Source organism: Ascochyta rabiei, chromosome 21 (assembly GCF_004011695.2).
Source record: "Ascochyta rabiei chromosome 21, complete sequence".
Lineage (NCBI taxonomy): Eukaryota > Fungi > Ascomycota > Dothideomycetes > Pleosporales > Didymellaceae > Ascochyta > Ascochyta rabiei.
The window spans coordinates 575,961-588,850 of record NC_082425.1 but is presented as its reverse complement, the minus strand read 5'-3'; the positions used below and the strand labels follow the sequence as shown (position 1 = coordinate 588,850).

At 46.3% G+C, this 12,890-nt stretch overlaps 2 protein-coding genes across 2 annotated transcripts, besides 12 other annotated features; one reads left to right on the top strand and one right to left on the bottom strand.

The window, feature by feature from the left end:
- Window positions 1-2,813: 2,813 nt before the first annotated feature.
- Window positions 2,814-4,455, top strand: EKO05_0011018 (Cystathionine beta-synthase; the record flags this gene model as incomplete). The annotated part of the gene is made up of 2 exons (XM_038943760.1): window positions 2,814-3,785; window positions 3,835-4,455. The coding sequence occupies 2 exons, from the start codon at window positions 2,814-2,816 to the stop codon at window positions 4,453-4,455; spliced, it is 1,593 nt and encodes a 530-aa protein (XP_038793276.1).
- Window positions 4,456-5,791: 1,336 nt separating this feature from the next.
- Window positions 5,792-5,795: a direct repeat.
- Window positions 5,796-5,898: a mobile genetic element.
- Window positions 5,796-6,168: a long terminal repeat.
- Window positions 5,796-8,033: a mobile genetic element.
- Window positions 5,826-6,168: a mobile genetic element.
- Window positions 5,899-5,933: a dispersed repeat.
- Window positions 6,148-7,660: a mobile genetic element.
- Window positions 7,660-8,033: a long terminal repeat.
- Window positions 7,661-9,347: a mobile genetic element.
- Window positions 8,034-8,037: a direct repeat.
- Window positions 9,348-9,542: a mobile genetic element.
- Window positions 9,527-9,725: a mobile genetic element.
- A 295-nt stretch (window positions 9,726-10,020) lies between these two features.
- On the bottom strand, window positions 10,021-11,980 carry EKO05_0011017 (uncharacterized protein; the record flags this gene model as incomplete). Its single annotated transcript, XM_038943946.1, has 6 exons — window positions 10,021-10,616; window positions 10,668-10,772; window positions 10,825-11,333; window positions 11,382-11,444; window positions 11,498-11,720; window positions 11,776-11,980. 6 exons carry the CDS (start codon window positions 11,978-11,980, stop codon window positions 10,021-10,023), a joined length of 1,701 nt encoding a protein of 566 aa, XP_038793275.1.
- Between the last annotated feature and the right edge of the window lie 910 nt (window positions 11,981-12,890).

Sequence of the window (12,890 nt, the reverse complement as noted above, 5' to 3'; positions counted from 1 at the left end):
GTGAAGGAATCTATGTTTCTAGTTGCTTCAGGCTGCTTGCGCCATGTCACTCGGGTAAGACCCGCAAAGCATGACGACTGCGAGCAGATATCACCAAGATACGTCTCGAGATGACCATGGCTGACAAGCAATGAACGGTCATTCCCTGTGTGCATGAGGACTTTAGAGGTAAAATCCTGATAGTATGAGTACTGTCAAGCTGGAGGCGACGTGAATGAATGACTGCTGGTAAGCAAAGTAGCAAGCAAAAATGGATGGAAAGATCGCATAAGATGGTGGTGGCCCACCGCGATTAAAGAGCGCCAATTTCAGAGCTACTTTTACCGGCATGATACAGTCTCATCCTGACAACTTACGATCAAGAATCACGAAGATGACGCATCCTACAAAGAGCTGGAACAGATCCAGACCTCCATCTCTGAGGGATGCCATGTGCAATCCTGGTCATGTGCAAAAAACCAAGTCTTCCGGATCTCTTTCAACTACAGAGATCACCGGTCCGCCTACAGTTCCAACCTCAAAAGCCGGCAACTTGAAAGACAGCAGAAACGGTCCCCCAATGGGCAAACCAGCACCGCTTGACCTACCAATTCTGGCCTTACCAAGCACTCCTGCACCCACAGTCACGCCACCGTAATCGCCACAGAAAGACAAGAAGATAGTGAAGTCGCCAAAGCCTCATTCGAAGACAGCTCTTGGCCATCTCACCTATGCACTCGGCGATGCACCCGGCCTTTACCAAACTGACGTCTCTGTCGAGGTTTCGAGCAACAACAGTACCTGGATCATAGTCGAGAGCAACAAGTTGAAGCGTCAAATCGTTGCTAAATGGCTCGAAGCGGAGGAACTGCTACCACTGAAGGGCACTATCCTTACTGAGATAAGATCCAAATCCAAAGCTAACATCTGTCGAATCCTCGTCCAGGTGTCCGACCAGGCGCATTCAAGAATTGTCCACGACAAGTTTCGCAAAGCTCCAGTAGCTGTAACTGGCTTGAGTCTGAAGATCGACAACGGGGACAGATGCTCTTCTCTCCAAGCTGCTCGATGCATAGTTCAAGGGGGTCGTTATGTCAAGACTTCTGCAGATCGAGCGGTCCTTGCTCTCATTCGTCATTCCCCATACGCTCTTCAGGAGCTACTAGCGAGCCACGACGTGCGGTAGATGCAAGGCTCCCTGAGTGTTCGAACCCTCGAGAGAAGGACACTATTGCAAAGTTCACCCTTCACACACGCGTTCAGCCATCCATCGATATCCGGGACAGAAAACTCCATCTCGATTTCGACTTGGTACCTTGTGCGCCAGCAAAACCAGTTCACAGTATACTGCCCGATCTCCTTGGCGATGCGGAACCTGGTCAAGAACTTGTTGCACAAAAGGTTGAGGCCATCGCACGCACTCTACGTGGTCTTTATGTCCGATGCAACTACAGACCGAACGGAAAAACAAAGAAAGGCTTAGTGAAAGCAAAAATCCTGAAAGAAGGTGAAAAGCAGCTGGCTCGTCGATTCCGCATCAAGGATATCGCAATATTGTCCAGAGATGATACCTTCGAGCTCAACGTTACGAAGATGAGAACAGTCAAAGTACGTCTCGCGCGGTTCCTTGGAAGCCTGAGCTTGATGGTACCATGTTCTACTTGTAGAGTTGTTGGGTCACCTGCCACTCTTACATGCTCTCATCGTCGAATACCCTCTCATTCGCTTGACTAGTTCGGCCAAACCACTGTCTTGGGTGGTCTCGACTCGTTGGTCAATTCTGATGTCCCAATTTTGGGGGTTCTTGTTCTTTTTCGTTACTCTGCTTCTCGTTTCAGCGGCTTGTTTCATTTTCTATTCTCCCACATCTTGCATGGATCTCTTTTTTTTTGTCCATGTCGTTTGCTTTTACTTCGCTCGCACGTCCCCGTTGCTGGAAATACATGGTGTATGGTCCTGGCCGGCTCTCAGACACGCAAATTTCTTTTGAACCTTTCAACCTCTTTCTTTCTTTTCCGATGTTTCATCTCGTTCTGCTTACCCCAGCACCATGTAGTCACTGCAAAGTCCTGCATCGAAGCTCTGCATTTAGACCCGCGTTCCACATATGTCGCAATCTTACTTTAGACAAAAACACATTCAATACAATCATTTAAATATTGGATTTCGTGCACTTCTTTCCGTGGTCTTTGAAGGCTGTGTAGATCTGTTGATGACCTTGCATCGTTTACTGACATGCAAAACATGAGTTCTGCCTTGCAGATTCTCGTGTGCCAGTACCGAACAACCTGGCATTCATAGGGCCTGTCCATCTCTTTCTGGAAATGCACACAGATTCAGCTTGGGTGCACTACAGAGCACCCACTAGGATTTAAGATGGCTTTTCACCCAAACACATGGCGTGGTGTCGTTGCCGTTTTAGAGTCTTCGACGAAGATGAGCAAGTTGGAATCAAAATCTTCTCATAAGGACTGTACTCCCTCATTTTTTTTTCCGACGAACCTAGATGTCCAGAGATGAACTTGGGACAAAGACGAATAATATGATCAGAGCGCCGCGGACGGATGAGGTTAGGGCCACAGGGTTGGTAGGGCTGAAGTCACAAGGTAGCCGCGGCTCAGCGGCGGGGCTTGGTGGGGCGCTTAGTCGCGGTTTACCTAACTGATGAGCATTTTCTTTGCGACAACTGTGAAAAGATCACGACATCGTATTTCCTTGAGTGTGGCGAGATACTTGACCCTTCCTTACTCTTCACTCTGTCTTTCCTGCACCATACTCTGGACTCACAGCACGCTCCTCTACAGCAACAACATAGAAACGCCACCGATTGCAACATGTCCACCACCACGCGCCCTAAGATCCCGCCCGTCGTGATGGACAACATCACGCAGCAGATCGGCAACACGCCGCTTGTGCGTCTGAACAAGATTCCCCAGTCTCTTGGGATCGAGGCGACTGTGTATGTCAAGGTCGAAGCCTTCAACGCCGGCGGTTCAGTCAAAGACCGCATCGCCCTGCGCATGATTGAGGCTGCCGAGAAGTCCGGGCGTATAAAGCCCGGCGATACACTGATCGAGCCCACATCCGGCAACACTGGTATTGGTCTCGCGCTTGTCGCAGCTGTCAAGGGCTATAAGACCATCATCACTCTGCCCGAGAAGATGAGCCCGGAGAAGGTTGCAGTCCTGAAGGCGCTGGGCGCTGAGATCATCCGCACACCCACCAGCGCCGCGTGGGACAGCCCAGAGAGCCACATTGGCGTTGCGCGGAAGCTCGTCAAGGAGCTGCCCAACGCACACATCCTCGACCAGTACTCGAACCCCGACAACCCGCTCGCCCACGAGTTTGGCACTGCTGAGGAGGTCTGGGAGCAGACCCAGGGCAAGGTCACGGCGCTCGTCGCCGGTGCCGGCACTGGTGGCACAATCACTGGACTGGCGCGTGGTCTGAGGAAACACAACAAAGACGTCAAGATCATTGCTGCGGATCCCCAGGGCAGCATCCTTGCTCTGCCCGAGACGCTGAACCAGGAGCGCGTCAACGAGGCGTACAAGGTGGAGGGCATTGGGTACGACTTCATTCCCGAAGTTCTGGAGCAGCAGATTGTCGACAAGTGGTACAAGACCGACGACCGCACAGCATTCCAGTATGCAAGGAGGCTGATCTCTGAGGAGGGCATCCTCTGTGGTGGTTCGTCAGGCAGTGCCATGGACGCTGCTGTCAAGGCCATCAAAGAGCTTGGCCTTGGGAAAGACGACGTCGTCGTTGTCATTCTGCCCGATAGCATCAGGAGCTATCTCAGCAAGGTTTGTGCTCCCCTCTTATCACTCCAGCCCCCACCCTAACGTCCCACAGTTCGTCGATGACGACTGGCTTGCAGCCAACGACCTCCTCCCCGACACACCCCCCGATACTCCCGAGGCTGCAAACGTCACCCGCCGTCTATCCCTGAGCAAGAGCAACAAGAACGACGCCTTCCATGGCGCCACCATTGCCTCGCTCCGCCTCAGGCCCGTGACCACCGTTCCTGCCACCTCCCCTTGCAGCGAAGCCATTGAGACCATGCGCGAGAAGGGTTTCGATCAACTCCCTGTCTCCACATACTCCAGTGCTGGCAAGCAGAGGCTTGTTGGTCTCGTTACTCTGGGCAACTTGCTCTCTTACATCGCCTCGGGACGCGCTAGTCCCAAGTCGAAGGTTGAGGATGTCATGTTTGACTTCCGCAAGCTTAACGAAGTCGTCAAGGACCTAGGCAGGCTGCATCTAGAGGGTGAGGGCACCAAGGTCGGCAGCAGGAGGGAATTCGTCGAGATCACAAGGGACACAAAGCTCAGCGACTTGAACAAGTTCTTCGAGTGGAACAGCGCGGCAATTGTCACGGAGAAGGTCGACGGAGAGACACGGGCCGCTGCCGTTGTCACCAAGGTCGATCTTTTGACATGGATGGTGACGCAAAAGGGCGCCAACGGACACTAGACGAAGAAAAGGCAGTTACGCAACCAGAGTAAGGTACACGTGGGTTGCATTATAGAGAAGAGAAGAGGCGGGCTTGCATTGCATATCGACATAGCACGGAGTTTTGGGTAGATACCATTCATCTGACTTCATTAAGTTAGCAGATGAAAGTTGCAGACTTTAACACCTGCAACATAACATCACATAGTCAAAAACGATTCATCACATCATACCAATTTCAGTAAATCTTGAGCTGTCTCTGGCGCTCTTCAGACGCGTCAGATTCTGCAATCTGTAAACCAAGTAACAAACTGATCCGATTACTATAGGAAGCCTCACCCACTCTTCACTTTAGTCCACATCCACAAGCTATACGCCCAACAATCCTGTGCAAAAGAGCACTCACATTCCTACATGATGTCTGTGTTCTTACCAAAAACCACGTCGTGCCCAAGGATACGATCACGAGAGCACGACCTTATATTCACATGTTGCAAGTCCGACACTGCAGCTTCCCCACCCTCCGAATCCGACAGATATCAGAATCTAAGGGAAAACATCATGGACTATGTGCATAGTTGTCTAAGAAGACTACTACCAAGCGCTCTTATTGGGTACAAGACTGGGCCGTCGAGTTTCCATGATCGAAAAGCACGTTTCTACACGCTTGTCTTTTCCCCCCCAGGCATCTGTGAAAGTGCAATATCAAGTTTTTTCACACGACGTCAATCTACTCTCGGTCGCCTGGTAGAGATTCTGGGTTGGCTCTAAATGCCATCTCTGTGGGCTGAGTGCGCTTTCTCTGTTTATCGAAAAGTAAAAGAAGACAGTATGTAAACAATACGACTCTATTTCCGAGTGGTCTGCTGTAGACATCGACATTGTATACAATTGCATTGGCTGGTTGGTCGATGAGAGTGCCTGTGCTTGTCGCTTTCAGCACTGCTGTCTTTCAGGCCCTGTATCGCTCACCGCTTGCGTCGAACTGAAAGAAACAGCTGAGAGACATATGTTGGTTTGTCAAAGTCAAGACGAAAACAGAAACAGAGATTACACGCAAACCGTATTTGATCTGCGTTGCCTGGCCAATCAATTGGCCAACACTAGCTCTCCGTGTGCATAACTGATCCTTTCCTGTGAGTATGCAGTTTTCAACACGGATTATTCTCAATATCAAGTTCGTCATTCTAGTACTCGGAGACAAACCAAAGTGCTGCAAGGAACAGTCCAAGACGCGTTAGAACCGCTGTCAATGTCCGACCGATCAGCTGCACAGACTAACGCTCATGTTCCATTAAGGTTTTTACCGTATCACACAACTGGTGGCGCTCGTTTCTAATAAGATATACCATCGAATTTCTTAACGTATTTAACAGGTGAGTCAGCCACACAGGCGAGTTGGCCACTCTGCCAAGACCACACCAACATTCTACCTTATAACGCGATAACTTAACAACAATATAAACCTACGCCCTTAAAAGAGGCTGCAATACAGCTTGCGCTCTAGGCACTTAAATAAGACGCAAACCTTACTATATAACGCGCTGCAGCCATATACAACGCACCTTACAGCACACTACACAATTAATATACAGGACAACCTACATAAGCTAATTATACGCTAAGTTAACAGAATATAGATTAGACTAAGGAGGATATAATTACTAAGTATATTCTTAAGCTAGATGCATAAGGATTTGCCCCTTAGCTAGCTGCTATAGCTAATATAGCTAACGTATTCAACAGGTAAGTCAGCTACACAGGCGAGTCGGCCACTCTGCTAAGACTACACCAACATTCTACCCTATTATAGCTTGTATTAGCCTATATTAGTATTGTTTATAGTAGTACAGTATATAATATTATTTAGTAACACCTTCTTTAGGCTTTTTACACGTGCGCGAGTTATGCCCTACGTTGTAGCACTTTTTACAGCGTCTTTAGGTTACCTTACCTCCTTTAACATATACTTGCTTCCTTACCTTCTTACTATTACTATATGCCCTAAACTTAGTTAGAGTAGTTAATTAAAGGCCTTCCTTAGCTGTTAGGACTCTCTCCTGCTATAACTGCTTTCTTTTATACAATCTATGTCGCATAGCAGCCTTATTTGCTGCTTAAAGCCTAGTAATCTCCCTTTAAGCTAACACTAGCTTATATGCTACTATAGCTGCGCCTTTAGTAAGCTTTTTAAAGGCCTTAACTATTAAAGTTAGTAAGCTGCTTGCATGCCTTTAAATCCTCTCTTAAACCAGCGTTAATTGCGACCCTAATTGCAGGGTAGTGCTTAGGGTTTAGGACTGCTAGGGCTTATCTTCTACAGTAGGTAGCAGTAGAGTACGTAGGCAGATATTAAGACCTATTATAACCTGTTCTAGGTTAAAGGGGACTATTCTAGTGCCTTAGAAGCCTCCTTAGATATTGCTAGAAGTAAATGTCTCCTTATAGGCGTCTATAAAGCATAGTAGGAACTTAGTTTTAGTAATATAAGTAATATAGTTATATATAAGATTCTTAGCTTAGCACCTATATACCTTCTTTAGAGGGGTAAAACAACCTATATCTAGTAGTTATAAGAGGTAAAATAAGTATAGAGGTATATATAGTGTAATAATGTTTACTTCCTTACAGTATTATTAGAAGTTAAGGGAGTTGTAGCTCTTATAGCTATTAATAAGGAGCAGCTAGTATACTCCTTAGGTGCGCGTCTTTATATAGGCATTAAAGTGCTTTAACCAGTCTAGACCAAGCTTGTTAGTAGTCTATCTGTTCTTAGAGACTCTAATAACCTAATTATAGGGCAGATTATCCTCTTTATACTAGGTAGAGAGGTAGTTACAGCCTTTAAAGATAATAAAGGGTAGAATAGCCTACCCTGTGCCATTAATGCCCTATATAACTGTTATCTACTCTTAATTACTCTGCTACACTGCCTTTAGCTGTCCTTAACGCTCTAAACCTGTAACAACTACTCCTGCAGATATCTAGCCTATTATAAAGCCTGTCTTATTAAAGTTATATATGTTATTATTCTAGATGCTATACTTAGCTTTAATATTTGCTATAAGCCTAAACTAGCCTTGTATAATCTCTAGATCCTTACAGAGGGCTCTCTTGTAGTTGTACTTACAATTAAACTTTACTTTAAGGTTAGGGCAGCGCTTAACAAATATATTAGGCTAGTTTATGCTAACATAGCCTATATTGCGCTTAGCACGCAAAGAATTAACGTATTTAACAGGTGAGTCGGCTACACAGGCGAGTCGGCCACTCTGCTAAGACTACACCAACATTCTACCTTATAACGCAATAACTTAATAACAATATAAACCTACACCCTTAAAAGAGGCTGTAATACAGCTTGCGCTCTAGGCACTTAAATAAGACGCAAACCTTACTATATAACGCGCTGCAGCCATATATAACACGCCTTACAGTATACTACGTAATTAATACACAGGACAACCTGCACAAGCTAATTGTACGCTAAGTTAACAGAATATAGATTAGACTAAGGAGGATGTGATTGCTAAGTACATTCTTAAGCTAGATGCATAAGGATTTGCCCCTTAGCTAGCTGCTGTAGCTAATATAGCTAATTCTTTGCGTGCTAAGCGTAATATAGGCTATGTTAGCATAAACTGGCCTAATACATTTATTAAGCGCTGCCCTAACCTTAAAGTAAAGTTTAATTGTAAGTACAACTACAAGAGAGCCCTCTGTAAGGATCTAGAGATTATATAAGGCTAGTTTAGGCTTATAGCAAATGTTAAAGCTAAGTATAGCATCTAGAATAATAACATATATAACTTTAATAAGACAGGCTTTATAATAGGCTAGATATCTGCAGGAGTAGTTGTTACAGGTTTAGAGCGTTAAGGACAGCTAAAGGCAGTGTAGCAGAGTAATTAAGAGTAGATAACAGTTATATAGGGCATTAATGGCACAGGGTAGGCTATTCTACCCTTTATTATCTTTAAAGGCTGTAACTACCTCTCTACCTAGTATAAAGAGGATAATCTGCCCTATAATTAGGTTATTAGAGTCTCTAAGAACAGATAGACTACTAACAAGCTTAGTCTAGACTGGTTAAAGCACTTTAATGCCTATATAAAGACGCGCACCTAAGGAGTATACTAGCTGCTCCTTATTAATAGCTATAAGAGCTACAACTCCCTTAACTTCTAATAATACTGTAAGGAAGTAAACATTATTACACTGTATATACCTCTATACTTATTTTACCTCTTATAACTACTAGATATAGGTTGTTTTACTCCTCTAAAGAAGGTATATAGGTGCTAAGCTAAGAATCTTATATATAACTATATTACTTATATTACTAAAACTAAGTTCCTACTATGCTTTATAGACGCCTATAAGGAGACATTTACTTCTAGCAATATCTAAGGAGGCTTCTAAGGCACTAGAATAGTCCCCTTTAACCTAGAACAGGTTATAATAGGTCTTAATGTCTGCCTACGTACCCTACTGCTACCTACTATAGAAGATAAGCCCTAGCAGTCCTAAACCCTAAGCACTACCCTGCAATTAGGGTCGCAATTAACGCTAGTTTAAGAGAGGATTTAAAGGCATGCAAGCAGCTTACTAACTTTAATAGTTAAGGCCTTTAAAAAGCTTACTAAAGGCGCAGCTATAGTAGCATATAAGCTAGTGTTAGCTTAAAGGGAGATTACTAGGCTTTAAGTAGCAAATAAGGCTGCTATGCGACATAGATTGCATAAAAGAAAGCAGTTATAGCAGGAGAGAGTCCTAACAGCTAAGGAAGGCCTTTAATTAACTACTCTAACTAAGTTTAGGGCATATAGTAATAGTAAGAAGGTAAGAAAGCAAGTATATGTTAAAGAAGGTAAGGTAACCTAAAGATGCTATAAAAAGTACTACAATATAGGTGTCACGGGTGTTCTCCCTACAACAGGGGATACCTCGGACAGACCCCGGGCCAAGCCCGGAGACCCACCGACCAGTATATAATATCCACACACCTAAAGACTCATCCATCAAGGATTCGTCTTATCTCTCAATATCACCTATTATTTCATCCCATATCGCTCTGCTCTATTGCCTGCCTACAGTGCCCTTACAATAGGGCATAACTCGCGCACGTGTAAAAAGCCTAAAGAAGGTGTTACTAAATAATATTATATACTGTACTACTATAAACAATACCAATGTGGGCTAATGCAAGCCATAATAGGGTAGAATGTTAGTGTGGTCTTGGCAGAGTGGCCAACTTGCCTGTGTGGCTGACTCACCTGTTGAATACGTTATGTCACAGGAAAGCTTGGATGTAGCAGCTCTTAGTGTTAGCCTTAATATTAATGCCTTGAAGTACTTGGCAGGATCCTGGTAAGAGCCTTTCATAGCCAAAAAGATCCGTATACTCGTAGATACTTGTGAGTTTGTGTCATTCATGCTCAGTGCCTCCTCGAATCTAGAGAAATCACGCGTTTACCTGCAGTAAGAGTACACTATCTTTGGTCTCATCTGATATTCAGATCGCTAACAACTAAGAAAAATTAAACGATTGTGTTGCAGAACTTGTTTCGTAACCTGGCACTCAGCTCACACGGCCATCACGGCCTTCTCATCTCCAAAGACCATCTCGTCCCTGTGCACTCGACTACCACCACCCATGATGGCCGCAAGCCCAATCTCCTGGTTGATTTCGGCCATCCTCTCCTGATCCTTCTGAGCCGTGCCTTCGCTTCCGAATATGATGTCCATCTCCTCGAGACTCAAACGCTTTGTTTCCGGTACGAAGAACCAGATGAAGCCTGACCCAACAAATGTAAGAAGACCAAAGAGAATGTAAGTACCGTAGGTAATCTTCTCTAGCAAATCAGGTGTAATCTGTCCGATGATAAAGTTGTTCATCCAGTTACTTGATCCACCAAGCGCAGTGCCGTAAGGACGGGTGCTGATGGGCCAGATTTCGGCAATCAAGATCCATGCACAAGGGCCCCAAGAGTATCCGAAGTGGATGACGAAGAGCCAGACCATGACTACAGCAGCCCAGCCAGCACCTGGAGCATTGTGAAAGTTGTCGATGTTCTTGGCGAGGATGATGGCAATTATGATGTGACTGACGCCCATGCCGATGGCACCAATGACTAGGACGGGCTTGCGGCCTACACGATCGATATAAAGCACAGCGGGGACTGGAATAAGGTCAGCGATGGAGAAAGCATATTTTGAGAGAGGGAACGTACTAGTGGCAAGGAACATCACAATTCCAACAACGCCTGTTGCGAGCAGGGAGGTCGTGTTGCCGGTCAAACCCAATTGACTAAAGATTGATGGTGCATAGTACAGGACTGTAAAGTGGTTAGTGTTTTCTCGCAAAGCTGTAGGAAGAGGTGCTCCTACCAGCGTTGATACCGGACCACTGTTGGAAGAACATGGTCACTGTGGCTACGACAAAGCGCTTGAACATGGCCTTTTTCTTGAAAAGGGCACCAATAGCCACGAACTGAAGCTTGAATGTGTTCCATGCGGTGAGCTGCTGGAGGTGTGGGAATGCCTCGGCAATGCTACGCTTCTCGAACATGGACTGGGCTTTTATCTCAAGATATTCGAGTTCAATCAACTCATGGTCTTCTGGCAGGTCGCGAAGGTTCGCAAGGGTACTGCGAGCCTCATCTTCCCGGCCATGGTGTACGAGCCATCTGGGCGAAAATGGCATCCATATCATCCCAAAAAAGAGGACTGCAGCAGGTACTAATTGTATACAAATCGGCACGAGCCAGGCTGCGTTTGACTGAGTTTCCAGAGTGGTTCCTCCGATGTAGTTGGTTCCGTAGTTGATCCAGAAGGAGACCATGATGCCGAATGTGATGGCCAGCTGTTGACCTGCTACAAGAGCACCTCGTACTTCACTATAATTCCATTAGCAGAAAGCAAGACGATTAGAACGCAAAACTTACGGAGGAGCACATTCTGAATTGTACATGGGTACGATACAAGACAGCGTACCGACACCAATACCTCTGTGAGGGATCAGCAGATGCACCGGACAGAAGAGGAGGACACTGAAACCCACGTAATGAAGCGACCCGCAAGAATCTCGTTATGTCCGCCGACGATTGCTGTTACCTGAATCACGACACCAATGATAAAAACTCCAGTGGCGATCAGGATTCCGTATTTTCGGGAGCAGGCTTCTGCGATAAAGCCAGACAGGAGAGCACCCAGCCATGCTCCGAGCTCCAGAATGGCAGTCAGCCAGCCCTTCTGGGTAGGGTTGTCAATGTATCCATCAGTCTCTAGGTGGTACCATTAGCGCGGACCTCGAGACAAACCGGGTAGAGTTATGCACACGTTTGCCAAAGGACGGCATGGCCAAGATACCGCTGAACATTCCTTGGTTATAGCCATATAAAACCCCTCCCAAGCAGGCGAACAAGGCAATGCGGAAAACTTTGAAGTTTTTGATCAAAGCTCCTGGACCACTCTTGCCCATCAGGGCTTGACGTCTCTCAAGCGCGGCATCAAAGCCAGCGGGTGCTGCACCTCCGCCACCCATGATGGAAGCGTGATAAGAGTTTGATAGAAAGATGGATTCCGTGAAATAATGGGGCGTTCTATCTACCCCAGATTTGCGGAGGTTCAAAGCTTACTGCAAGCGACCCCGGCTTTTGTATGCTGCTGCTTCACTCTTACTGTTCTGCAGCCCTATGGGACATTAGCCAGCATCCTGGCATGATCGGACATGCAGCTCGCGGTAGGCCTGGTACAATCTTGCGCTTCGGTCTACCTACGACTCTAGCACTCCCAAATCGCATTGCCGATGATCAGCTCGAGCCACTCATGGCTAAACAGAGTTCGGCATGGCGACCGAGAACGCATTTGTGAGGTCAAGAGTCTGCTTTGACGAATATTACTGTTCTTTATTGGACACCGCGCGTCCTTCAGCTAAGCCGTAACGTAGTGCTGACACCTCCACGCTGTTTGGCCGTTATTCAACTGCCTGAAGCCAAGCTCTGCGGGGGAGTTTAGGCTAAATGGCCAATTCACTGCAGCAACGTGAGAACGCCCCTCGGAAGGGCCCTTCGGTTGTGGTAGATGGACAGCCATTCAGATGGCTCTGTGTGAAGTCATAATCGAAACGATCCTTGTTTGTCTTGTCCATCGTGGAGCATGCTCTTTGTTGGCTGCGGATATAACAAACGGTGATTGTAGCAGCTGACTTGACGAGAATACGGGAGCTTTCGATCGCGAGATAATGCTTGAGTACATAGTGAGGTTACTCTCCAGATACGGGTCAATATGAGCTTGTTAGTTTGCTCATTGAGAGATGACGCGTTGGACTGCGTCGCACGGTGACTGCTTTGCGGAGAAGCTTTGGATCTTGGAGAATTACTTCAGCCTTCATCAAAAGTTCGTGCTGCCACACAAAAGCGTAGAGAGTTCAAGAACACATCAGTTCTGGATTT